This window comes from Mobula birostris, chromosome 5 (genome assembly GCF_030028105.1).
Source record: "Mobula birostris isolate sMobBir1 chromosome 5, sMobBir1.hap1, whole genome shotgun sequence".
Classification (NCBI taxonomy): Eukaryota; Metazoa; Chordata; class Chondrichthyes; order Myliobatiformes; family Myliobatidae; genus Mobula; species Mobula birostris.
Genome location: NC_092374.1, coordinates 61417362 through 61443260, shown reverse-complemented (window position 1 = coordinate 61443260; position 25899 = coordinate 61417362). Strand labels below are relative to the sequence as shown.

At 41.8% G+C, this 25899-nt stretch overlaps 2 protein-coding genes across 8 annotated transcripts in view; one reads left to right on the top strand and one right to left on the bottom strand.

The window, feature by feature from the left end:
- Nucleotides 1-11761, bottom strand: part of elp1 (elongator acetyltransferase complex subunit 1) — a 97240-nt gene extending 85479 nt beyond the window's left edge. For 2 of the 6 annotated variants that reach the window (XM_072258122.1, XM_072258127.1), the window contains exons 1-4: nt 11684-11729; nt 10311-10468; nt 7428-7580; nt 5015-5096 (exon numbers count right to left, since the gene is read on the bottom strand). In XM_072258122.1, the coding sequence (XP_072114223.1) occupies nt 5015-5096; nt 7428-7580; nt 10311-10460 (385 nt within the window). In that variant the 5' untranslated portion in view covers nt 10461-10468; nt 11684-11729. Of the gene's footprint in view, nt 1-5004; nt 5097-7427; nt 7581-10310; nt 10469-11679 lie in introns of those variants that run through there. The other 4 variants (XM_072258123.1, XM_072258124.1, XM_072258125.1 and 1 more) reach the window with 4 other exon arrangements.
- Nucleotides 11762-24004: 12243 nt separating this feature from the next.
- tbc1d2 (TBC1 domain family, member 2) overlaps nt 24005-25899 on the top strand; it is a 93660-nt gene continuing 91765 nt past the window's right edge. For both annotated transcript variants that reach the window (XR_011886008.1, XM_072258120.1), the window contains exons 1-2: nt 24005-24292; nt 25001-25400. Coding sequence is in view for 1 of the 2 variants with exons in the window: in XM_072258120.1 (XP_072114221.1) it covers nt 25002-25400 (399 nt within the window). In the remaining variant the exon portion in view is untranslated. The remainder of the gene's footprint in view (nt 24293-25000; nt 25401-25899) is intronic.

Genomic DNA, 25899 nt, shown 5'->3' with positions numbered 1-25899 from the left:
GACTAGAAAAAGGTACAGAGGGGAAGTCAATATTTCAGGATGTTGAGCGATTTTCAAAGAGAAGGACATTCCACTCACCAACAGATGGGGCACTATTAATGACAGGATGCCAATATGGGTTTAATACTTTCTTGACAAAGCTGTACCTAACATATTAACCATTCACTGTGTAATCCACAGATAACATCTTGTTGCAATAAGTCAAAATGATCTTTGTACAAATTATTAAATACTGTATCACAGTGTAAACAAAATCAAGTTCCACATTCCTCAATTCTCAGCTTTTTCAAGAGCTTTGTATTGAGAATGATGAAGTTTGAATGCTTGCTTTTGCACACAGAAGTCAGATGGCTCTTAAAAGGAAATTGCCCGAGAAACTGTAATCATATTCTTTGAAGACTCAAATACTTCATTTAGTGGTCAACTCAAGAATATTAGGCATGACACTGCTTCTTTGTCAGAATCATTTGCAAAGTTTAATGAAACAAATCTTCAATTGCAAGGAAATGAAGTGAATTTTATCAAAATCAAATCAGTCATCTCCGTATTTTTCTGTCCAAGTTAACCCTATTTAAGTGCAACATTGGCTGTTTCGATCTTTTCCAATTTCCAAGCCTGAGTTGGAAGAGAAAGAAAAAATAATAGATGAAATACCTGGAAGAGCTGCAAAAAGAAATGTAAAGAGTGATTTCAGGATCTTCTCTCACTCCAAATCCCAGATTGGGTAATAAATCCATTCCTGAACACTTATAATGAGAAATTAACAGGAAGGATGAAGGATGAACTGATTTTGCTACAAAATGACTTCGAGTTGAATCTGATGTTCCAAAAAAAAAAAAAATCACATCAAGACTTCTGGTTGCAGAAAGAAGCCTCTGAATGCTATTCTGCACTGTGGAAAAAGTTCAAAATGTCCTTTCCATCATCATACGTATTTAGTGAACTGCAGTTTCAGTTCAGTCGCCCAACTTCTTTCAAAGCAACAGACTGTAAATTACTGAATGTGGGATCTGAGACTCCTGAATGACATTCAGCCTGATGTTGAGAAGCTGATATCACTGCACCAAGCCCATTCATCTCATTGAAAGGTGAAGAAGCAATGAAGTAATGAATAAATTTTTCTCAAGTTCCAGCCGGGTACAAGTGTCGGTTATAACGGACATTTCTATAACAAACTCCACCATCAAGGCCTTGGGCAAGATGTAGCAGATGCTTACCCCGTCCACTCCCGATCAGGGTCACGTGAAGCCATGAGAGCAGGTGGTGGATGGTTGTATGAGCAGCTGGTGTATAATCACAAGTCCTGGTTATGTGACCACTGATGCCAAGGAGACAATCTCTAACAAGTACTGATAATGGTTGGGGTCACCCACCTAGTAAAGACCTTGTCCAGAAGAAGGCAATGGCATACTACGTCTATAGAAAAAATTGCCAAGAACAATCATGGTCATAGAAAGACCATGATCGCCCACAACGTACAACACAGCACATAACGGATGAACCAATGTACATATGGTCTAAAGTTGTTCATGAAAGTAGTTTCTACTGTAATTAAATAAAAAAATAAATTTAATTTATTTGTAACTTTATATATATTTCAATAATTTTTGCAATTATTTGTCACTGCAAATTTGTCATTGGATTTGCAATTCTTATTTTTTCAGTGTGCTTGTAACTCAAACATTTGTATAGTTTTTATCCAATTGCTGGAAAGAGAGAGGTGGTGCTGGGGATGTGATCTAGGAACCAAGAGGCCAGTATCCTAAAAAAAAGTTTGGGAAACACTGGGCTACACTGATCTTTGAGTAGGTTAAAAGGTCAGCACAACAAGGGCCTGAACTGTGCTGTATCATTCTATGTTTTATTCTATATGCCAAACGGAACAATACTAATATTTTAGGTTTTTGCGATAGGACAATCCTCTCATCCCAGGTGCTTGATTTCACCAACATTCTGTTCAACTGCAAAAATATTTGATTTTTAAACTCTAACTACCAAGAAAAAACAAATATGCCACTTACTTTAATAACTTGTTGCATCTACAGGTCAAATTTGTTTTTTTTAATGCAAAAAAAAAAGCATTTCACCTAGATGCAGTGTTCCTTCATTTAGAAATGGTCTCCCTCTTGATTTTACCGAGTAAATTGCATGACCTTTACCAACATTAAATATGTTTTCCCCCAAACACCTGACCTACCTATATCCTGTTGCAAAGTCTAAACCTTCTCATCAGAGAAGTTTTCCCATCTATTTTTAATGGCATCAACAAACTTAGATACCTCGCATGCTGGCCTCTCCTCCAAGTCATTAAAATAGTAAATAACTGACTGCCAAGGACTGATCTTGTGACAAGTGTCCTTCCAGATTGAAACTGTTCAATTTATTCTGACTGCCTTTTATATGATAACCTGACTTGTATAACTCTGCATGTTATATCCTCAAAGTCATCCATCAATTTTGTCAAAAAAACCACAGACTTGGTTTGCTTGCATTGAGCTTTTCTCAATGACTAGCTATTTCTTCTTTGATTGTAGAACCAAGCATTTTCTCAACAACAGATGTTAAGATAACACATATAAAATGCTAGAGGAACTCAGTAGGTCAGACATCACCTATGGAAAGGAAGAAACAGCTGATGTTTTGAGCTAAGACCCTTTATCAGGACTGGAAAGGAAGGGAGAAGAAGACAATAGTAAAATGGTGGGGTGGGGGGAGAGGAAGGAGAATAAAGAGAGTGATAGGTGAAACTAGGTGAATAGAAAGGTAGGTGGGTGGGGTGGGGGGCTGAAGTGAGAAGCAGGGAGGTAATAGGTGGAAGAGGTAAAGGGCTGAAGAAGTAATTTGATAGGAGAATGGACCATGGGAGAAAAGGGAAGGAGGGGTATTGGGGGAGGTGATTGATAGGTGAGGAGAAGAGGTGAGAAGGAAGCCAGAATGGGGAATGGAAGAGGGATTAGGGGAGAAGGAATGGAAATTAACGGAAGTTAGAGAAATCAGTGTTCATGACATCAGGCTAGAGGCTACCCAGATGGAGTATGAGTTTCTAATGAAGGGTCTCAGTCCAAAACATCAACTGCACTCTTTTCCATAGATGCTGCCTGACGTGCTGAGTTCCTCCAGCGTTTTGTGTGTGTTGCTTGGATTTCTAGCATCTGCAGATTTTCTCATTTGGAATATAAGGTGTTGCTCCTCCAACCTAAGAACGTCATCATCACGGCAGAACAGGAGGCCATGGACTAACAGGTCAGAACAGGAATGGGGATAGGAATTAAAATAATTGACCTCCAGGAAATATTGCTTGTTGCAGACAGAGCGAAGGTGCTCACAAAGCAGTCCCCCAGTCTCCGTCAGGTCTCACAGAGGTTGAGGAGGCCGCATCAGGAGCACCAGATACAGTAGATAACCTCGACAGACTTGCAGGCCAAGTGTTGCCTCACCGCGAAGGACTGTTTGAAGCCCTGAATGGAGGTGAGGGAGGAGGTGAACCAGCAGGTGTAGCACTTGTCCCACTTCCAGGGCAAGTGCCAGGAAGGAGATGAGTGGGGAGGGATCCCGTTGAAGATGGTGGAAGTTGTGGAGATGTTAAGATAACTGCCTGCAGCTTCCCACCTTTTTACTCCCCCCGGTCTTGAATAAGGGTTTCATGCTTGTCATTTTCTAATCTCTTGGAACATTCCTGCAATTTGGTGAGCTCTGAAAACTACAACCAATTATGTTTTATTTGTTTATAGATACAACTCTGTAACAGGGTCTTCTGGGTGAACAAACCATGTTGCTCAATTACACTCAGGTGACCAACTAACCTACAAAGCCATAAGTCTTTGGAACATTGAAGGAAGCTGGAGCCCTTGGAGGAAACACACGTGGTCACGGACAGAACATACAGACTCCTTATAGAAAGTGGTGGAATCAAACATGGGTTGCTGGCACTGTAATAGCATTACGTGCCTATAATCACTGCAACCACTTCCATTAAAACTGTTGAACATTGGCCACTGGGTTCTGGTTCCCGTCTTTAATTTCATTAGCTTATCCAATATAGTGTTGTTTTTTTAATAAGGATTGTTAACTACCAAAACAACTCATAAAAGAAAACAAATGAATTGGTATATTCTATCATTTATGCATCTTCTTTGAGAAATTAAAATCTCCAAACTTTGCCACTACTCCATGCCACTAAATCAGGACAGGTGAAGCCTTTTGTGTCTGTGTGTTCACTGCATAATTCCCACGGCACGCGGCTGGAAGTACAGATGCCTGAAGTCCCATACCATCAAGTTTAAGAACAATTCCCTTCAACAATTCAATGTTTAAACAAATTAACATATTGCTAATTGCTATAGTTTAGCAACACTATGACCATTATACCCTAATGCTTTTTTGTTCCAATTGTGTTTTCTGGTGAAAACTGATGATAAATTTACATGTTGTTTATGAAAGATGCATATATGATGCCATGTGCCTGTAAAGCTGCTGCAAGTAGTTTTCTTTGACCCTTTGCATACATATACTTGTGCATTTAAACAATAAATTTGACTGACTTTGATCCTGTCACATTCCTTTCACAGCCTTGCAATGTCTAAGATGCCCATACTGTTCCAGTGGTGGCCTCTCACTCATTTCTAATTCTCAGTACTCTACCATCACTGCTAAAAACTATTGCTTTGACTAAGCTTTGGGACACATGTCCTAATAGAAAACATAATTGGGAAACAAATTTTGCTTAATTATCTCTTGTTGTTTAATAGAAAATTTTGCTATATTCTACAAAGTTATTGCATTGCTTAGGCTCTACAAACAGGCTTTTGAAGACATAATAGATTAGATTAGATTATGGGGACACGCAGTCCTCTTTTATTGTCACTTAGTAATGTATGCATTAAGAAATGATACAATGTTCCTCCAGTATGATATCACAGAAACACAAGACACATATATTGACCTAGTAGGATAGTAAGGGAGATTGCCTGCTCTTTATTAAATGTTAAATTTAAAAAAATTGACCTGCACGTACGTGTGGTAAGTACAACCAATTCCTGGTCTGGACTCCAGCTCATCCCACTTAGTCCGCTGTCGACACTGCCAACGCATTCCAGCTAGAAAAATTTACAGAAACTCAAAATTAAGGAAAAACAGTTTTGTTAATACATGCAAGCCACATCTGTATTCCTTATGTTTCTCCTCTTTAAGATCCACACTAATCCGAAATCAGGAGCATCACAAGCTAACTTCTTGTTACTGGACTCTTTGATTATGAGCTCAAAGCTTGTTATTCTCTTCCAATTTCCTGAAGTTCACAGACTTCCATTATCATTTTGTGTGCTACTCTCATCTTAGAATACACCCACACTATATACCTACTTGCCTGTTCTCATGTTTCTAATCTCCTCAAACTATTATCCTCTGGTATGTTTACATCTGCTAATTCTGGCTTCGCAAGCGTCTTACAATTTCATCCACTAATAGCAGATGCAACATCCACTCCTTAAAATGATATCTATTTCACTCAACAGTTCTTTTCATTCTTTCCTCCTCCTCTGGGGTACTATTTAAAACCATTAACCATTCTAATGTTCCCTTACTAATTTTACTTTGGTTCAGTGTCAAATTTTGTCTGGTACTGCTTGGCTGAAGCAAGTTGTACATTGAAAACACGTATAAAATGCAAGGCATTAAAGGTGTCCCCTGCTTTTCGAATGTTCGCTTTATGAAACCTGTTACGAAAGACCTACATTAGTACCCTGTTTTCGCTTTCAGAAGGTGTTTTCACTGTTACGAAAAAAAGCAGCGCGCGATAAAAGCCCCGAGCAGCCGCTCTTCCCAGATTCGGAACTGCAATCTTGCCGGCACTGCTTTAACACATGCCTGTGAGCAGTCGTTTGTTTGCAAGATGAGTTCTATGATATCAGAAAAGCCTAAAAGAGCTCGTAAATGTTTTACACTTAGCGTAAAACTAGACATAATTAAGTGTTTCGATCGTGGTGAATGAAGTAAGGACAAAGTGAGTTTGGCTTGTGGAAGCTGACGAAGATGATGTTGAAGAGGTTTCGGCATCCCATGACCAAGATCTGATAGATGAAGAGCTGATGCAATTGGAAGAAAAAAGGATAACAATCGAAACCCAATGCAGTAGCGAAATGAACATGAAGCAACTGCATGAGATTTTGGCTGCAATGATAAAGTATGACTTTAATTTTGAAAGGGTACGTAGGTTTACGGGATATTTGCAAGATGGTTTGAATCCTTACAAAGAACTGTATGATAGAAGAATGCGCGAGGCTCAGCAGTGAAGCAAGCCTTCCACATCAGCCACAGCAGATGACGAACTTTGACCTTTGACATCAAGGCGGGCAGAGATAGAAGATGACCTGCCTGCCCTAATGGAAGCAGACGATGACAAGGCGACACCCCAGTGTCCCACCACCCCAACCCTCAGGCCACGGACAGATACCGATTTGCAGATTAATTAATTAATTAATTAGGTGCCGCCCAACACGTAATTGTCGGCCCAGATCAGGGATGACGTGATTGGAAATCGGCACTGATCTGGGCCGACAATTACGTGCCAGGCAGCACCTAATTAATTAGCATGTTTGTTTCGGCTTTTTTCCTAAAGATGTGCTGTATGCCTCCCGGCTACCGCTGCACCCCTGCATGCTTCGCGGATCGGTATCGGTTGGCGGCCTGGAGGGTGGGGGCTACTGCACTGCCTCAACCTGTGACGACTCAGTCTAACACACCATCATCAGTGTGATCGGTGCTGAACCAATTCCAGTAAGTAAAACTACACTGTACATACATTATTTCTACTTTATATCAGCTGTGTATTTTTGTGTTATTTGGTATGATTTGGCAGCTTCATAGTTTAAAGGTTACTGGAGAGTGCTTGTGCCGTGTTTTTGCCAATAGTGCTGGCGTAAGATTTTCTGCCGACGGCGCTTGCGTGAGATTTTCGCTACGGAGAACAGTTCAGTAATGATTGTGGAAAAGTATTTCTACTTTATATAGGCTGTGTATTTATCATATCATTCCTGTTTTTACTATATGTTATTGTTATTTTAGGTTTTGTGTGTTATTTGGAATGATTTGGTAGGTTACTTTTGGGACTGCGAACGCTCACAAAAATTTCCCATATAAATAAATAGTAATTGCTTCTTCGCTTTACAACATTTCGGCTTACGAACCATTTCATAGGAACACTCTGCCTTCAGATGGCGGGGGAAACCTGTATCCTGTGTTAGCTGTTTCCTGCTGAGGAAGCAGCTTTTGCCCCCAATTACAATAAAATACCTCAGAGGATGTAATCAACTAATGAGAATGAGGTTTCTGAGTGCATGCAAAAAGTGCATTTAGTAAGTACAGTACATGCCAAGGGAAAACTACTACTCCCTCCACTTAAAACAAAAATATCATACTTCATGTTTTACCTGATTTGTGCTTGAATTATAAAGTATAACATCTCCAGATGCAGTGGCAACGCACACCAATTCCTGATCTGGCAGATCCTCAATACCAACAACACACCCAGAGCCATCTTCAGGGAGATATGCTTCTTCAACCAAAGACACCTTATTGACCACCTGGAAAAGAACATCATACAACAATCTGTGAATAACCTTATCAAAGACAAACTGGATTAAAATGGTTCAGTTACTGGGAGCCAAACACCATGCACTGAAATCTATAAATTGGACACTAGGAGGGCAGCAGATGTTCCTCTTTTGCAGGAGTCCTTATTTATCAAAAGGTAGTGCTATGTATGACTTAATATAAAATAAATCAGAAGAATATGAAGCTCCGTGCCACAGCAGAGAAACCCCTATAGTTCCAGAAGCGAGAAATACTAATATTTATTTTCTAGAGTATACCTGCCAGCACATGTAATGGTCTTTCATTAACTATCGTATGATTCTTGGACTTACTGAGTATGCCTGCAAGAAAATGAGCCTCAGAGTTGTACTTAGATAATAAATTTACTTTGAACGAATTCAGGCAGCATCTTGATAAACCTCTTCTGCTCTCTCTCTGCTTCCTTTCGATAAATGTAGCAACAATAATTGAATGCTATATTCCAGATGAGGTTGAACTAGAGTTTTTTTAAAGTTGCAAAATTAACTTACAGATTCTTGAACTCAGTACCTTGAGTAATAACGAGAAGCACGTCATACATCTTCTTTACAACTGTATCAATTTGTGCAGCCACTTTCAGGGAGCTATGGACTTGGACCCTAAGATCCCTCTATGAATCAACAATGTTGACGGTCTTGCCATTAACAATGTACTATCCCATCACGTTTGATCTCCCAATGTACATCTCACATTTGGCCAATTTAAACTCCACGTGCCATTTTTTTGCTCATATTACACTTTATAAATACAGTGGATTCCCATTAGTTGGGACACATGGGGACCAGTACATTTTGGCCGAATTAAGCAGCTGTCCCAATTAGAGAATGTCATGGAAATAGTTAAAAAGGCATTTAAAAAAGACAAACTGAGTAACAAGTTATGTACTTAAACAAAATACAGAATAAATTAGAACCCTATCAATACTACTACAGTACCATAAAACTGTGTAATACTTCCTAATAATCACCAATGCAGCAATTGTGCTGCCATGTGCATTTGATTGGCTGTAACTAAACAAAATCAACAGACACCTAGAGCTGGCATCTCATGCCTGCTTCATGAGGCAGCCTCAAACAATCCATTTGACGATTTCATCCTTCAAATCTTCACTTTCACTGTAACATTCAAGATGACTGTTGATAACTACACATTCTTCATAGTTCTTAACTTGTTGAAGTAGTGAAATAATTTCATTTTCAATCGCAGTCATTTCTGGCATCGCCAAGCCTGAATGCTTCAAACTGCAGTGAGCAAAACAGTTCTGACTTGTTTTGCTGCTTATTTCTTGCCCTCTATCAGTGACAAAAATCACTCATTTTTAACACAAACACATGCAACTGATGCTATTTAAACACTGTTCACTCCAAGCACGGTGCAGTGTCTAATTGACCACAAAGTTCACGTGTCTGATGTTACTTAGAAACTGTTTGGCAACACTCTCCTGCCCTAATTGAGTGGCAAAGAGTCCCAAATATGAAGGGAATCCTGGCTATTTTCTCATTTCATTTTTGTTCTTTAAGATTTGGCCCAAATAAGCAGCTGCCTCAATTAACTGATAGGCCAATTAACCAGAATCCACTGTACTTAAAAACTGTACTATTGGAAACATCATAATCAATCAGTACAGATCAAGATTCCACAATAAGCAACGTGATAACTGCTAGAAGTTTTTTTTTTCACAGTGCTAATGAGGGATAAATATTCTCAAGACATCAGGGAGAACTTCTTCAAAGTAGTGCTAAGAAATCATAATGCAGTTTATTTCTTTTTTATTGGAAACTCCATATTTAGCAAAAACTAAGCTAGGTTAGGAAAGCAGGAAAAATATCTCATTAAAATTAAATTTCACATGAATGTGGCACCTCCAATACTTTAGTACTAGATTATCAACCGAGATTGTGGGAGAGATGGTCAGTAAGGCTCTAAAATAGGACTGGAACCTGAAATTCATTGATTCATGTAAGGGTACAACCATTGAACCACAGCTGAGACAATTATCTTTTTTTGGATGTGTCCAATAATAAGAAAACACCTTCTAAGTTCATTCAGATCTGGTTCAGAAGTAACACCTTAACTTGGGGGGGGGGTGGTTTTGACTCCCATTTCAAACCTTAACATTTAATCCAATTCTGTACCAATGGATGTTGCATTGTTGGAACTAATATTTTAGGCGAAACATTAAACTAATTAACACCCTCTCAGACCAGTGTTAAAGATTAGTGTACACTTCAAAAAATGACTCACTATGACAAAAATTTATCATGTAAACATCACTGGAAAACAGACAATCTGGTTCTATATCTTGCATCTGTTTGGGAGCAATTACTATGGAAGCCGGTTATTGTGTTACCCATGTTACAACAGTGACCATAGTTCAGCCATAATCATGGTTTAAAAAGTCTTGAGATTATGAAATGCAGTTTATAAATGCAAGACCATACAAAGCAGGTTTTAGATTTCCTTATTATTGTTAACATTGCTTATCATTAACTTGCTGGACTTATAAATAACTAAATTAACATCAGTTCATTAACTTGTACCTATTGAAGGTATGTCTGGATCTGAGAAACAGTTATCACCATCAATACAGCATCTTAAATGCATTTTTTCTGTTAAGAATGGGTACTAAAAGGGAGTGAATTGCTGAACTAGAATCTATAAGCATTAAAACTAATTTATACCTGTTCTGTGTGTGGGTCAAGTTCTGTGATTCCCAAGTTCGATCCCACCAGCACTGTTCTTGTATCCATACGAATGGTCAGACACTGAGGAATTCCCAAGCCCTGCCATTTGCTGCAGTGCAGGCTTTGCAGTAATTTCAGATTACGCATAGCAGATGCTATGAAGGCATCACAAAACAAACAGGGAAAATGTTAATTGATCAATGCAATCACTATCCAGTGATCAAACAAACCAGAATCATATCTAAGCAAGCAGCAAAACTATTAAAGAGGCAGCACAGGCATTATAGAACAAATGGCCAACTTTGACTAAATTTTCTTTAAAGAATTCTGAAGCACAGAATTGTGTGTTTTCTGTCTCTTAAAAAAAACTGACCAAAGTGTATCCCATTTCCCCACAGCACAGCAAACTTTCTCTTCAAGCATTTATCTAATTTCTGAATGAGAATTTCCCAATGAATATGACTCAACTCTCATGGACCATGTAGTTTAGGAATCTTGCCACATCCAATTCATGGGCTCGTGCTTGTCAAAAGGAATATATACTTGGTAGATAAAACATGCTAAGGAAGAGGAACACCTCCTTCTTGCTGCAGGTGTGGTCTCATATCTCACTGATATAATGGGCCACTTGATAACCTACTTGTCTGCTGAAACTTTTAAAGGGACTCCAGCAATATCAGGGACACAGAAGGCAACACCTTGGGCAGGTGAGAGTGAAATGAAACATATAGGCCGATTCAAGAGCTTAAGTTTGTGCAAGATGACTTGGTGCTGCTTCTATAGCTCCTGCCCTAAATCAGCAGCACAATTTTAAACTGCTCCACCGACTTCCCTGAACGAACTGTCCCCAGGTTGGCCTGGGTATCAGGGAATGATGCTGATGCGGCTTGTTGCCGGAGAGGGAGGAGGATGATTATATTGGGGAGGGGGGCGGTCAGATGACTGGAACCGCGCTTTGGTACTTGGAGGAACAGAACCGCGACAAGGACAGCCAGTGTTGCAGAAGCAGGCTGACTGGATAGAGGAACACAAGTAGTTATACGGAGGGCGAGTAGAGCTGTGTGGATGGAACTACAGAAGGGGTTTTTTTAGGGCTAGAAAGCGGGGAGAGGGGGACAGTGGAGGAGATCCACGGCCGGAAGGGAGGGGAAGAACCAGGGCCGTTGGTGGGGGGCGAAGTGGCAATCCAGGGCCAGAGGAGGAGATCCAGGACCGGAGAGGGACGGAGGTCTGCTGTCCACCCACCGCCCTCGATTCCAGGCCCACAAACCAGACGGCACCGACATGCAAAGACAACCGATCGACAGCTCCCCCCTCAGCCATCCCATCCCATCCCCCCCACCCTCCCGCTGCCAACAACAGTCACCTACGCACAGCTCGTCCGATCGGCCACCGGCCCTCAGCCACACGTGAATCGGCGTGACCTCTGACCGCTGAGCGGCCGTCCGGCGCCCCCTGGCGCCCGGAGGACCCGGCGCCTCATTCCTCTCGGGCAGTCAGTCCCCGTCCGCTGCAGGCGCTGACCCGGTCTAGGAAGCCAGCGCAGGTGGGGCCGCGGTTGCTTGAGGATCGTTGTTTGACAATTGGTTTAATATTGTCACCTATTCTGATATTCTGTGAAAAGGTTTTGCACGCCATGCCATCCATACAGCAATACATAGTCATAGTAAAGTACAGCACAGAAACAGGTCCTTCGGCCCTTCTAGTCCATGCCGAACCAAGGGAAAATAGTAACAGAGAGAATTGCAGAGGGAATTCTGTGTAGGTAAACAAGTGCAAGAGCAATGACTAGGTGGATTGGGAGATCAAGAGTTCATCTTTATAGACTAGGAGTTCCATTCAAGAGAATTATAACAGCAGGATGAAACTGGTGGTGGTTCACAGCTGAGTCTACCCAATCAACAACACTTTGTTGTTCTGTCCTCATACCTCTTGACTTCTATATAGTCAAATATCTGACAGTCTTCACCTTAAAAAACATAGAAAACCTACAGCACAATACAGGCCCTTCGGCCTGCAAAGTTGTGCCGAACATGTCCCTACCTTAGAAATTACTAGGCTTACCTATACCTAAGGGTAGTGGGTAGTGGCTCCATATGTCACTACTACAGGGCATGATGACCCTGCCTTACATGAGTCCTGGACTCAGTTGGCTCCGGCTGACAGTAGTTGGTATGAGCCCCTATCCAGGGTTACGGATCCCACTGCCTTGTGGGTATCTTCGGGAGAACAGAAGGCTAAGGAGTAAACCCTACACAAATCCGGAGTGGAGCCCCTAAGGCGGTTGGATGATGTATCATGTCACCTCCCGGCAGCACCTGCGGCCAAGCTGATGCCAAATGTACTACTTCGTATTCCTTTGGCCCACATCCGCGAGGCCAAGAGGGGGAGCTTGATGTCTGGGTAGCCCAGGATCTCCAAATTCATCACCCAACTCAGTGCCCCAAAGGGTGCATCCATTGTCTACTTAGACAGATGGAGCCATTAATTACCTATAGCCCTCTATTTAACTAAGCTCCATGTACCTATCTAAATGTCTCTTAAAAAACCCTGTGGTTTCTGCCTCCACCACCGTTGCCGGCAGCCCATTCCACGTACTCGCCACTCTCTGAGTAAAAAAACTTACCCCTGACATCTCCTCTGTACCTACTCCCCAGCAGCTTAAACCTGTGTCCTCTTGTGGCAACCATTTCAGCCCTGGGAAAAAGCCTCTGACTATCCACACGATCAATGCCTCTCATCATCTTATACACCTCTATCAGGTCACCTCTCATCCCCCGTCGTTCCAAGGAGAAAAGGCCGAGTTCACTCAACCTATTCTCATAAGGCATGCTCCCCAATCCAGGCAACATCCTTGTAAATCTCCTCTGCACCCTTTCTATGGCTTCCACATCCTTCCTGTCGTGAGGCGACCAGAATGGAGCAAGTGGGGTCTGACCAGGGTCCTATATAGCTGCAACATTACCTCTCGGCTCCTAAATTCCATTCCACAATTGATGAAGGCCAATACACTGTACGCCTTCTTAACCACAGAGTCAACCTGCGCAGCTGCTTTGAGCGTCCTATGGACCCCAAGATCCCTCTGACCTCTACACTGCCAAGAGTCTTACCATTAATACTATATTCTGCCATCATATTTGACCTACCAAAATGAACCACTTCACACTTATCTGGGTTAAACTCCATCTGCCACTTCTCACCCCAGTTTTCCATCCTATCAATGTCCCACTGTAACCTCTGACAGCCCTCCACACTATCTACAACACCCCCAACCTTCGTGTCATCAGCAAACTTACTAATCCATCCCTCCACTTCCTCATCCAGGTCATTTATAAAAATCACCTGGATGATTTTTTAAACAATTTATTAAATACAATTAAATGATTGCATTTAATTTATTAAACGATTCCACCTTTGAAGAGTCAAATCCCTTTTCTTGGAACAAATCCTTATTCTGAAGCTGTGCCAAACAGTGGAAACATCATAGTTATTGAGTAATACAACATGTTGCTATTAGGAAGAAGGTACAAGAGTCTTAGGACTCAACCCACCAGGTTTAGGAAAAGCTACCACCCCTCAACCATCAGGCTCTTGGACAAAGGGGAAAACTTCACTTAACTTCTATTGCCCCATCATTGAAATGTTCCCACAACCAATGGACTCACTTTCAAGGACTCCTCATCTCATGTTCTCGATATTTATTGCTTATTTATTTATAATATTGTTTCTTCTTTTTGCATTTGCACTATTTGTTGTCTCCTGCACTCTGGTTGAAGGCCCTAGCTTAGTGGGCGTTCATTGATTCTGTTTTAGCTACTATTCTATAGATTTGTTGACTGTGCCCACAAGAAAATGAATCTTAGGGTTGTATATGGTGACATATATGCACTTTGGTAATAAAATTTACTTTGAACTTTGATAGGCCTTTCGGCCCATGAAATCTGTACTGAGAACCAAGTACACATTTATACTAATCCTGCCTTCATCTTATTGCCCCACCTTCTCTGCAGATTTTGCTGCTTGTCCACATGTTTGTCGAAATTTGCAGCAGCCACTTGGTTTACTAGCCGGGATGTGGGAGAAACTGGAGCAGCTGAAGGAAACCCTCGCAGTTACAGGGATAACACATGAATCCACTCGGAGAGCACCCAGGGTTAGACGTACCGTAAGAAAGCAGTTTTACTCACTGTACACTCTTCCTTTTGCCATCCACCTCATCAATCCTCTGCAGATTCTTGTATGTTTCAATAATACTGCCTCTCATTTTTATATAAATTCCACTGAGTGGAAGACCAGAGCGCTTAATTTTTCTCCATACATCAAATTCTTCACCATAGAGATCAGGCCTGTGAACCTTCTTTGCACTGCCTGCAATCCAAGTACTGTATATTCTTCCTTAAATAGTCTAAAACGGTATACTGCAACGGTACCTCTGCCTCCAAAGATGGTAGAGGCAGATCATTAGGTGTACTGTATTTAAGGTGGATATAAATAAATATTTTAAAGATTGAGGATTTGATAGTTATGGGAAACGAGCACAGAACAGGATTTGAGGAGAGCATTGATCAGCCATAATCATGTTGAATGGCTTAAATAGTCATAGTCATAGTCATACTTTATTGATCCTGGGGGAAATTGGTTTTCCTTACAGTTGCACCATAAATAATTAAATAGTGATATGTAAATTATGCGAGGAGATAAATCCAGGACCAGCCTATTGGCTCAGGGTGTCTGACCCTCCAAGGGAGGAGTTGTAAAGTTTGATGGCCTATGACGCTCTGTGTTGCATCTCGGTGGAATAAGTCTCTGGCTGAATGTACTCCTGTGCCCAACTGGTCCATTATGTAGTGGATGGGAGACATTGTCCAAGATGGCATGCAACTTGGACAGCATCCTCTTTTCAGACACCACCGTCAGAGAGTCCAGTTCCATCCCCACAACATCACTGGTTTGTTTGTTGATTCTGTTGGTGTCTGCTACCCTCAGCCTGCTGCCCCAGCACACAACAGCAAACATGATCGCACTGGCCCCCACAGACTCGTGGAAAATCCTCAGCATCGTCGGGCAGATGTTAAAGGACCTCAGTCTCCTCAGGAAATAGAGACGGCTCTGACCCTTCTTGTAGACAGCCTCAGTGTTCTTTGACTAGTCCAGTTTATTGTCAATTCGTATTCCCAGGTATTTGTAATCCTCCACCATGTCCATACTGACCCCCTGGATGGAAACAGGGGTACCTTAGCTCTCCTCAGGTCTACCACCAGCTTCTTAGTCTTTTTCACATTAAGCTGCAGACAATTCTGCTCACACCATGTGACAAAGTTTCCTACCGTAGCCCTGTACTCAGCCTCATCTCCCTTGCTGATGCATCCAACTATGGCAGAGTCATCAGAAAACTTCTGAAGATGACAAGACTCTGTGCAGTAGTTGAAGTCCGAGGTGTAAATGGTGAAGAGAAAGGGAGAGAAAGGCCCAGGTTGCTTACTCCTGCTACTATTTCCTTATATTCTTATATGTTTTTTTCTCCATAGTTGCAAGATATAGTTATGTTTCTTTTTAACAGTAAAGCACAGCATTATTATTACGGTGCCTGAGGCTTCTACGTTAGGAACTGTTGATGTTTTTTTCAAATGTTCCACTTTCAGTTTGTGCGTAGCTGACTACATGCTAAATTAAAACTGCTGGGTATTTACGAACAGCAGGAAGACAATACAGTGGAAATCCAAAGCAGCACACACAAAAAGCTGGAGGAGCTCAGCAGGTCAGGCAGTATGTATAGAAAGGAATAAACAGCCAACGTTTCAGGCTGAGACCCTCCCTTCTTCGGGACTAGGAAGGAATGGGGACGAAACCATACAAAACAATGGGGATGGGAGAAGGTGGCTAGCTGGAAAGTCATAGGTGAAGCCATGTGGGTGGATTCCATTTAATTGATCAGTCAGGGTAGCCAAAAGCTAATCCGGAAAATTGCCAGGGTTCCCTTCATTTATTTGGTACACTGTGTCGCTTAATTGGACCAGGAGACTTGCCCAACAATTTCTAACTAGCATCAGTCACGTGCACTTGTGTGGCTGTTAGACGCTACACCCTGCTTAGAGCGAACAGTTTTAAATAGCAATATTTGTGTACGTATATGTTCAAAAAGCAGTGATTTTGTCAATGATAGTTGATGAGAAATAAGCAGTAAGACAATTCAGAACTGTTTAGCTCACAGGAGCTCCAAGCATTCAAGCTTGGAGATGCCAGAAACAGCTGAGATTCAAAGTGAAACGATTTCACTACTTCAACAAGTTAGGAACTACGAAGAATGTGAAGATCTTGACAGTCATCTTGACTGTTACAATGTAAATGATGATTTGGAAGATGCAATTGTCTATAGCATTTATGAAGGCAGTTCATTATCTGCACCCGTGTCTGCACTGATTTTGTTCCTTACATACACTGGATGAATTCTTTGTTGGTAACTATTAGGAACAAGTACACAGTTTTATAGCACTCTACTTTTGATAGTGTTCTAATTTATTCTGTATTTCATTTAAGTACATAAATGCTTACTCAGTTTGTCTTTTTCATACCTTTTTATCTATTTTCATGGGTCTTCAGCTAATTTGGTCAGCTGCTTAATTGGATCCAAAATGTACTGGTCCCTATGTGTCCCAATTAATGGCAATCCACTGTATTTATAAACAGAGTGGATTTTCAAGGGTCCAGTTTCAATTATTTTACACTTATGGTGAAAACAAAAATGCAACAGCCATTCTTGTGAGTCCTAGTTGCATTAGTGCAATGTAAAAATTACACCATTATTCTTTGAGGATTACAATAAAACTTGTGTAACACCCTGGTTAAGATTTTTGCTGCTATGCTGTAGGTATTTCATTTTAGCAATTAGAAACATAGAAAATAGGTGCAGGAGTAGGCCATTCGGCCCTTCGAGCCTGCACCGCCATTCAGTACTCAGAACCCTGTACCTGCCTTCTCTCCGTACCCCCTGATCCCTTTAGCCACAAGGGCCATATCTAACTCCCTCTTAAATATAGCCAATGATCTGGCCTCAACTGTTTCCTGTGGCAAAGAATTCCACAAATTCACCACTCTCTGTGTGAAGAAGTTTTTCCTCATCTCGGTCCTAAAAGGCTTCCCCTATATCCTCAAACTGTGACCCCTCGTTCTGGACTTCCCCAACATCAGGAACAATCTTCCTGCATCTAGCCTGTCCAATCCCTTTAGAATTTTATACGTTTCAATCAGATCCCCCCTCAATCTTCTAAATTCCAGAGAGTATAAGCCTAGTCGATCCTGTCTTTCTTCATATGAAAGTCCTGCCATCCCAGGAATCAATCTGGTGAACCTTCTTCGTACTCCCTCTATGGCAAGGATGTCTTTCCTCAGATTAGGGGACCAAAACTGCACACAATACTCCACGTGTGGTCTCACCAAGGCCTTGTACAACTGCAGTATTACCTCCCTGCTTCTGTACTCAAATCCTCTTGCTATGAATGCCAGCATACCATTCGCCCTTTTCACTGCCTGCTGTACCTGCATGCCCACTTTCAATGACTGGTGTACAATGACACCCAGGTCTCGTTGCACCTCCCCTTTTCCTAATCGGCCACCATTCAGATAATAATCTGTTTTCCTGTTCTTGCCACCAAAGTGGATAACCTCACATTTATCCACATTAAATTGCATCTGCCATGAATTTGCCCACTCACCTAACCTATCCAATTCACCCTGCATCCTCTTAGCGTCCTCCTCACAGCTAACACTGCCGCCCAGCTTCGTGCTATCTGCAAACTGGGAGATGCTGCATTTAATTCCCTTGTCTAAGTCATTAATATATATTGTAAACAACTGGGGTCCCAGCACTGAGCCTTGCGGTACCCCACTAGTCACTGCCTGCCATTCTGAAAAGGTCCCGTTTATTCCCACTCTTTGCTTCCTGTCTGCCAACCAATTCCCTATCCACATCAATACCATACCCCCAATACCGTGTGCTTTAAGTTTGCACACTAATCTCCTGTGTGGGACCTTGTCAAAAGCCTTTTGAAAATCCAAATATACCACATCCACTGGTTCTCCCCGATCCACTCTACTAGTTACAAAAAATTCTATGAGATTCGTCAGACATGATTTTCCTTTCAGAAATCCATGCTGACTTTGTCCGATGATTTCACTGCTTTCCAAATGTGCTGTTATCACATCTTTGATAACTGACTCTAGCATTTTCCCCACCACTGATGTCAGGCTTACTGGTCTATAATTCCCCGGTTTCTCTCTCCCTCCTTTTTTAAAAAGTGGGGTTACATTAGCCACCCTCCAATCCTCAGGAACTAATCCAGAATCTAAAGAGTTTTGAAAAATTATCACTAATGCAGCCACTATTTCTTGGGCTACTTCCTTAAGCACTCTGGGATGCAGACCATCTGGCCCTGGGGATTTATCTGCCTTTAATCCCTTCAATTTACCTAACACCACTTCCCTACTAACAAGTATTTCCCTCAGTTCTTCCATCTCACTAGACTCTCGGTCCCCTACTATTTCCAGAAGATTATTTATGTCCTCCTTAGTGAAGACAGAACCAAAGTAGTTATTCAATTGGTCTGCCATGTCCTTGTTCCCCATGATCAATTCACCTGTTTCTGACTGTAAGGGACCTACATTTGTCTTAACCAATCTTTTTCTTTTCACATATCTATAAAAGCTTTTACAGTCAGTTTTCATGTTCCCTGCCAGCTTTCTCTCATAATCTTTTTTCCCTTTCCTAATTAAGCCCTTTGTCCTCCTCTGCTGGACTCTGAATTTCTCCCAGTCCTCAGGTGTGCCACTTTTTCTGGCTAATTTGTATGTTTCTTCTTTGGAATTGATACTATCCCTAATTTCCCTTGTCAGCCATGGGTGCACTACCTTCCCTGGTTTATTCTTTTGCCAAACTGGGATGAACAATTGTTGTAGTTCATCCTTGCGATCTTTAAATGCTTGCCATTGCATATACACCGTCAACCCTTTAAGTATCATTTGCCAGTCTACCTTAGCTAATTCACATCTTATACCTTCAAAGTTACCCTTCTTTAAGTTCAGAACCTTTGTTACTGAATTAACTATATCACTCTCCATCTTAATGAAGAATTCCACCACATTATGGTCACTCTTAGCCAAGGGGCCTTGCACAACAAGATTGCTAACTATCTCTTCCTCATTGCTCAATACCCAGTCTAGAATGGCCTGCTGTCTAGTTGGTTCCTCGACATGTTGGTTCAGAAAACTATCTTGCATACATTCCAAGAAATCTTCTTCCTCAGCACCCTTACCAATTTTGTTCACCCAATCTATATGTAGATTGAAGTCACCCATTGTAACTGCTGTTCCTTTATTGCACGCATTTCTAATTTCCTGTTTAATGCCATCCCCAACCTCACTACTACTGTTAGGTGGCCTGTACACAACTCCCACCAGCGTTTTCTGCCCCTTAGTGTTATGCAGCTCTACCCATATCAATTCCACATCCTTGCGTCTAGTTCTTCCTTTCTATTGCATTAATCTCCTCTCTAACCAGCAATGCCACCCCACCTCCTTTTCTTTCATGTCTATCCCTCCTGAATATTGAATATCCCTGAATGTTGAGCTCCCATCCTTGGTCACCTTGGAGCCATGTCTCTGTGATCCCAACTATATCATATTCATTAATAGGTATCTGCACATTCAATTCATCCACCTTGTTGCAAATGCTTCTTGCATTGACACACAAAGCCTTCAGGCTTGCTTTTAAAACACTCTTAGCCCTTATACAATTAAGTTGAAAAGTGGCCCTTTCTGATTTTTGCCCTGGATTTGCCGGCCTGCCACTTTTACTTTTCACCTTACTACTTTTTGTTTCTACCCTCATTTTACACCCCTCTGTCTCTCTGCACTTGTTCCCATCCCCCTGCCACATTAGTTTAAATCCTCCTGAACAACAGTAGCAAACGCAAACATTGGTTCCAGTCCAGCCCAGGTGCAGACCGTCCTGTTTGTACCGTCCCACCTCCACCAGAACTGGTTCCAATGCCCCAGAAATTTGAATCCCTCCCCCTTGCACCATTTTTCAAGCCACGTATTCATCTGAAATATCCTCCTACTTCTACTCTGACTAGCACTGGTAGTAATCCATAGATTATTACCTTTGTGATCCTACTTTTTAGTTTATCTCCTAACTCCCTAAATTCACCTTGTAGGACCTCATCCCATTTTTTACCTGTATCGTTGGTACCTATGTGCACCACGACCACTGGCTGTTCACCCTCCCACTCCGGAATGTCCTGTAAGAGCAGTCTCTTGTTTTCAAACTGCTTGGGTTTGAGCTAAAGGAAAGGAGCTATGCTGTTCAATTTAGGAATGTTTTGTCAGTCAATGAGGATAGTGGAATTGGGAGAAGGGTTGAGAGAACGTGGGGCAAAGAGGTTTTAGGTGACAGAGGCTGGTGTGGATAGAGGTCTTTTTTGGCAGGAGGAGGGACAATGGCTGAGGCTGCCATTCCTGTTGTACAAGGTGCTTTGTGCAGATTAATGGCTTTAAGGAGGAAGAACCGTGAGGGGAGCCGTTTGTTCCAGTGGATTTTGAGCGACCTTCGGAAGGTGGTGTGTCCTTTCACGCAGATCATGAGTCCATTGCGTAAGTTAAAGACAGCTTCAAGATGAGCTCCAACTTATGTGTACATTTGGACTGGGTTAACTGTAGTGGGCCCTTTTTTCCCCTTTTCTTTTTCCTACTAACCGTTCGATAAAGCCGACTTTTGTAAATATGCTTTCTTTTTAGTTGTATGCAGTGTATGGTCTGTTAGTTCTTGCTGACAGGTACTTGCATGGGGACAGTAAGTTACACAGTATTCACACAGATCGGGGTTTGGGTAGGCGAGACATCGCACCTCTAGGGTTTGGTGGGACACAAGTCATATCGACCCTAGATGTACGGAGTTTGAGAAAGGTGATTTTCTCACCGCTGAGTCCAGTGGCTGTTAGCGAGGGGCTAACAAGCCGCATCTCTAGAGACGCCCAGCAAAAAAGGGTTTCATTGCTTAAAAAAAATAGAAGAGCATTTCCTCTGCTGGTAGAATAGTGTTTCCTTAGATTAACATTTAGCCGTGTGTTGTGCCTTAAATCTCATTAAATTAAATTACACTGTTCATGCAAACTGCAATCCTATTTGGTCAATTGTACTTTGCACAAACTCTTTTTGTCTTACATCTCATGCAAACACTACAACTACACCATCAAAAAACTTTGTAGTTCTGTATCTCCTTTCTAAGTACCGTATCTTAGGTTAATGAACCACGTTTGAAGTTACTGCTGTAGGAAATGTGGCAGCTAATTTGAACATAGCGAGATCCCACAAATAGAAATATAAAAATAATTCTGATTTTCTGCACCTTAGTATTACTAAGTGGTAAATGTTCAACAGGTTTTCAGGAAAGATTCCACTGATCTCCTTTCCCAAGGAGGGGTCCCGGCTCTGTGTTCTGCGTTCCTGTCTCCCAAGACCGAGGCTCTGTGTTCTGCGTTCCTGTCTCCCAAGACCGAGGCTCTGTGTTCTACATTCCTGTCTCTCTAGACCAAGTCAAGGCTTCAGGATCTCGTCCTGTCCTTGTGCCTCGCCCAGCCCAGGAGTACCTCATGCTGTCCAAGCCACGTCCAAGAACCTCGTCCTGTCCAAGTCAAGGCCCTGTGTTCTCATCCTGTCCATGTGCCTCGTCCTGTGCAGGAGTTCCATGTCCTGTTCTGTCGCCACGTCCTGTCCTTGCCAAGATCCTAGTCCCGAGTCCTAGCCTCGACCCAGGTTCTGGTTCTGAGTCAAGACCCAGGTTCTGAGTCCCAACCAAGACCCAGGTTCTAGGTCCTTGTCCAGGCTCTGGTTCTGGAGTTCCGTGTCACTAGTCCAGGATCCTCGTTCCTAGTTCCTTGTCCGGGTTCTGTGCTTCTTGTCCATGTCCTAGCCCTGGCCCTGCATCCTAGTCTCGTCCAGGGCCTGTGTCAATGTCCAGTGTCCTTTCTTCCCCACTTCCCTTGCTTGCTTAACTCTCGTCCCAGTCCTGTTCCTTGTACTTCAGTGCCTGTGTCTTGCATTTGGGTCTGCCACAAATGCCCCCCTTATGACATCTGCCACTTGCACTTGCATGGATAAGGGCCAGCAAGGACAAATGCACAAGGGAATCATGGAGGGAGCGAAGTGGAGAGTGTTGGGGTGGGGGAGATAAAAATGTTTTTGGTGATAGGAACCTATTGAAGGTGGCGGAGGTTGTGGGGAATTATATGTTGGATGCGGAGACTCAGGGATGGTAGGTGTGGACAAGAGAACTCTATCCCTGTTAAGGTGGTGGGAAGATGGGGTTAGCTTGGAGGAAGGGAATCCCCATTCTTTGAAGAAGAAGGATATTCCTGATGTATTGAAAAGGAAAGCCTCATCCTAGGAACAGATGTGACAGAAATGAAGGAACTGAGAAAAGGAAATGACATTTTTACTGGAAACGGAGTGGGAAGAGGTATTGTCAAGGCGGCTGTGGGAACTGATGGGTTTCAATGATATCAAAGTTCAAAGTAAATTTATTATCAAAGTACATACTGTATATATCACCATATATAACCCCGAGATTCATTTTCTCGGGAGCAATCACAATAAATATAGGAAATACAATAGAATCAATGACAGACCGCACCCAACAGAATGGACAACAACCAATATGCAAAAAAAAAAACAACAAACTGTGCAAATGCAAAAAGAAAGAGAAAAAGGAAATAATCATAATAATAAATATGTGTTAAATATGGAGAACATGAGATGAAGAGACCTTGAAAGTGAGTTCATAGATCGTGGGAACTTTTCAGTGATGGGGTGAGTGAAACTGACTGAAGTTATTCTCTTCGGTTCAAGAGCCTGATGATTGAGGGGTGAACCTGGGTGGTGCAGGTTTTAAGGCCCCTGTACCTTCTTCCTGATGTCTTCCTGTGAGAAGAGAGCATAACCTGGACAGTGGGGATCCTGGATGATAGATGCGGTTTTCCCTTGACAGCTGTAGATGTGTTCAATGTGGGGAGGGCTTTACCCGTGATGGATTGAGCACTATTTGTAGGCTTTTGCTTCCTCTTTCTGTTCCCCCTCCAGCCGTCCTCTCTCCTAAGATCCAACTATCTCATTTCCCAAACTTCTAATGCAATCATTCTCCAAGGTCTCCCGCGGCTTGTAGGAGAACCACAACATAAAGATCTGACATCACCCTTTTGATCCATCTATCGCACCTTTGTGGGTGCACTGCCGTTTCTATCCCAAATGCACAGGTAAAAGCAAAGACTAGAACTGACCTTAATGAAAACGACTGGATTGTGTTTTCAACATTGTTTGATTCTGATATCGTACGACATACGGAATAAAGATACTGAAGCAACACACACAAAATGCTGAAGGGACATTTTGTGCGTGTTGCTTTGGATTTCCATCATCTGCGGATTTTCCCGTGGTTGTGATAAAGATGTTGAAGTTTTGTTTGAACTTGTTTAATTTTTTTTTGCAGAAATAATGTGCAAAATTTCGCAATTCTATTATGCAACAAGTTAAATTGCGCGGTAATTGCGGCCAGATTGGTCCAACCTCTTTGATAATAATTTCCGCATTATCAACCAATTGCCTCTTTCGCGGAAATGCGATGCAAACTTGGAATATTGCTTGCCGCGGTCCAAGTCAAGTTTTCAGCAGTGCGTGTATGTGGGTGCTGTTCTGGTGTACTGGGGTTGGAAAAAGTAAAAAAAAAGCAGCTGTTTAAGGAGGTCAATTCTTCATTATACCCCACCACACCTAAAACCCTACCACATCCAAAACCCCGAACCAAACTTTCACTGGTATGCTCGGGACCAACGTCAGTCCCGGCAGTTGGCTATTACTGACTTTTCTGGGCGTGGAGCAAGGAAATTACTAAATTCCTGACTGATTTTTGCCAGCCTGCAGTTCGAATATAGGTAAGGCCGAACACTGAGAGTAAATGTTAATGGTGCTCATGAGTTTAAAAAACTTTAATCTAATAAAGAAGCTGTCAAAGTGAGTGAGATTTACCGACCCAAGTGGAATGGCGTGAGTGGAATGTTGAAGCTTTTCAGATTTGTTAAGCTATGCATCTGTATTCTGATAAATTAATCTTGTAATTTAAAAAATCGCGTATGTTAAAAAAGGATGTTACTCAGATCGTCCCAAAGCGCTTTACAATTAATGAGTGTTGCAATGCATGGCATGTTTTGCACAGCAACATGACTTAGTGTCTGTATAATGCTTCGTTATGCTGGTTGAGGATAACTCAAGGCAGCGAGAGCTTCCCCTGTTAACCTTCGGCATTATATCATTGGTTTTTTTTTGTCCACCTGGGGCGAATGGGAAACAAATTTAACATCTCGTCCCTGAAACACCTCTAATGGTAGTCCCTGTTTCTCTCAGTACCCAAACGCGCTCATGTTCTGGAATGAGACTTGAACCCTCGAACTTCTATTTAAAAAGGGAGACTGGCATTTTTATAGCATCCCTCGCAGGTCGCAAACAGACTATGGCAAACTGCATAATACAAATTTATAAAGGAAATGTTTTTAAATAGTGCTTTTGAAATGATATCTATTGCCTAGTGCTTTGTATGTGCTTGCAGAGTGAATAGTATTTTAATTGTAGACCTGTGATTGCAGGATGGCAGATGAATTACAAGTGGGAAGAGCCAACAGATTGGAGGTGTTAACATTACCAGAAAACTCACCTGTTGAGAAAGAATGTGATAATGTGTATGGTGAAACAAATGAGGCAGAGGACTTGTCAAACTATTTGAAATCCCTGAACGAGGAACAGGCACAATCCAAAAAGTTATGTGGATATCTCAACAAGCTAGGAGGCAAAGGACCACTCAAAGGCTGCAAGACTCGTTGGTTTGTGTATGAGCCAAGGAAATGCCTTCTGTATTATTTCCGAACTGCCCATGATAGCACTCCATTAGGGAGCATGGATTTAGCAAATGCTGTGTTCAATTTTTGTCTGGAAGCTGAGGAAGGAACCTTTGAAATCAAAACTCCAGAGAAGGATTATACTCTGAAGGTGAGAGGCAACTTAATTTTGTTATCTTTAAATTTGTTATCTGCTGGATGATATCAATTCTGTACAAATTGACAACCAACACGAAGTTTTTTTTAATATAAAAAAGTTCATTTCCTTTTTTATATGCTCTGTTTTATTCACAGACTAAGTTTCAACCAGCTGCTTTATTTTATCAATAAAGGTTATCTTTTGATAGAGATTTAAATAATGTAATTGTGAAACAAATTTATTTGCATTTGGCATCTCATGGGTCAATGTAAGGTTCCAGTGGGTTCTACCCCTTCGCCTCAGTCCTATTTTTAAAAAAATGTGTATTATTGGTATTGTAAAATATTTATTTTGCTGTCCTCTTGCTTTCCATACTCACAGTTTAATTTAAACAATTCGAATATATATTTTAAACTGACTAGTGAAAATTCAGCTGATTCAGCAATTTGATGTGCTTTCATTCCAATATTCTGGAAAAAAATATCCAGTTTTTGACCTTTCCTTCAGTGCC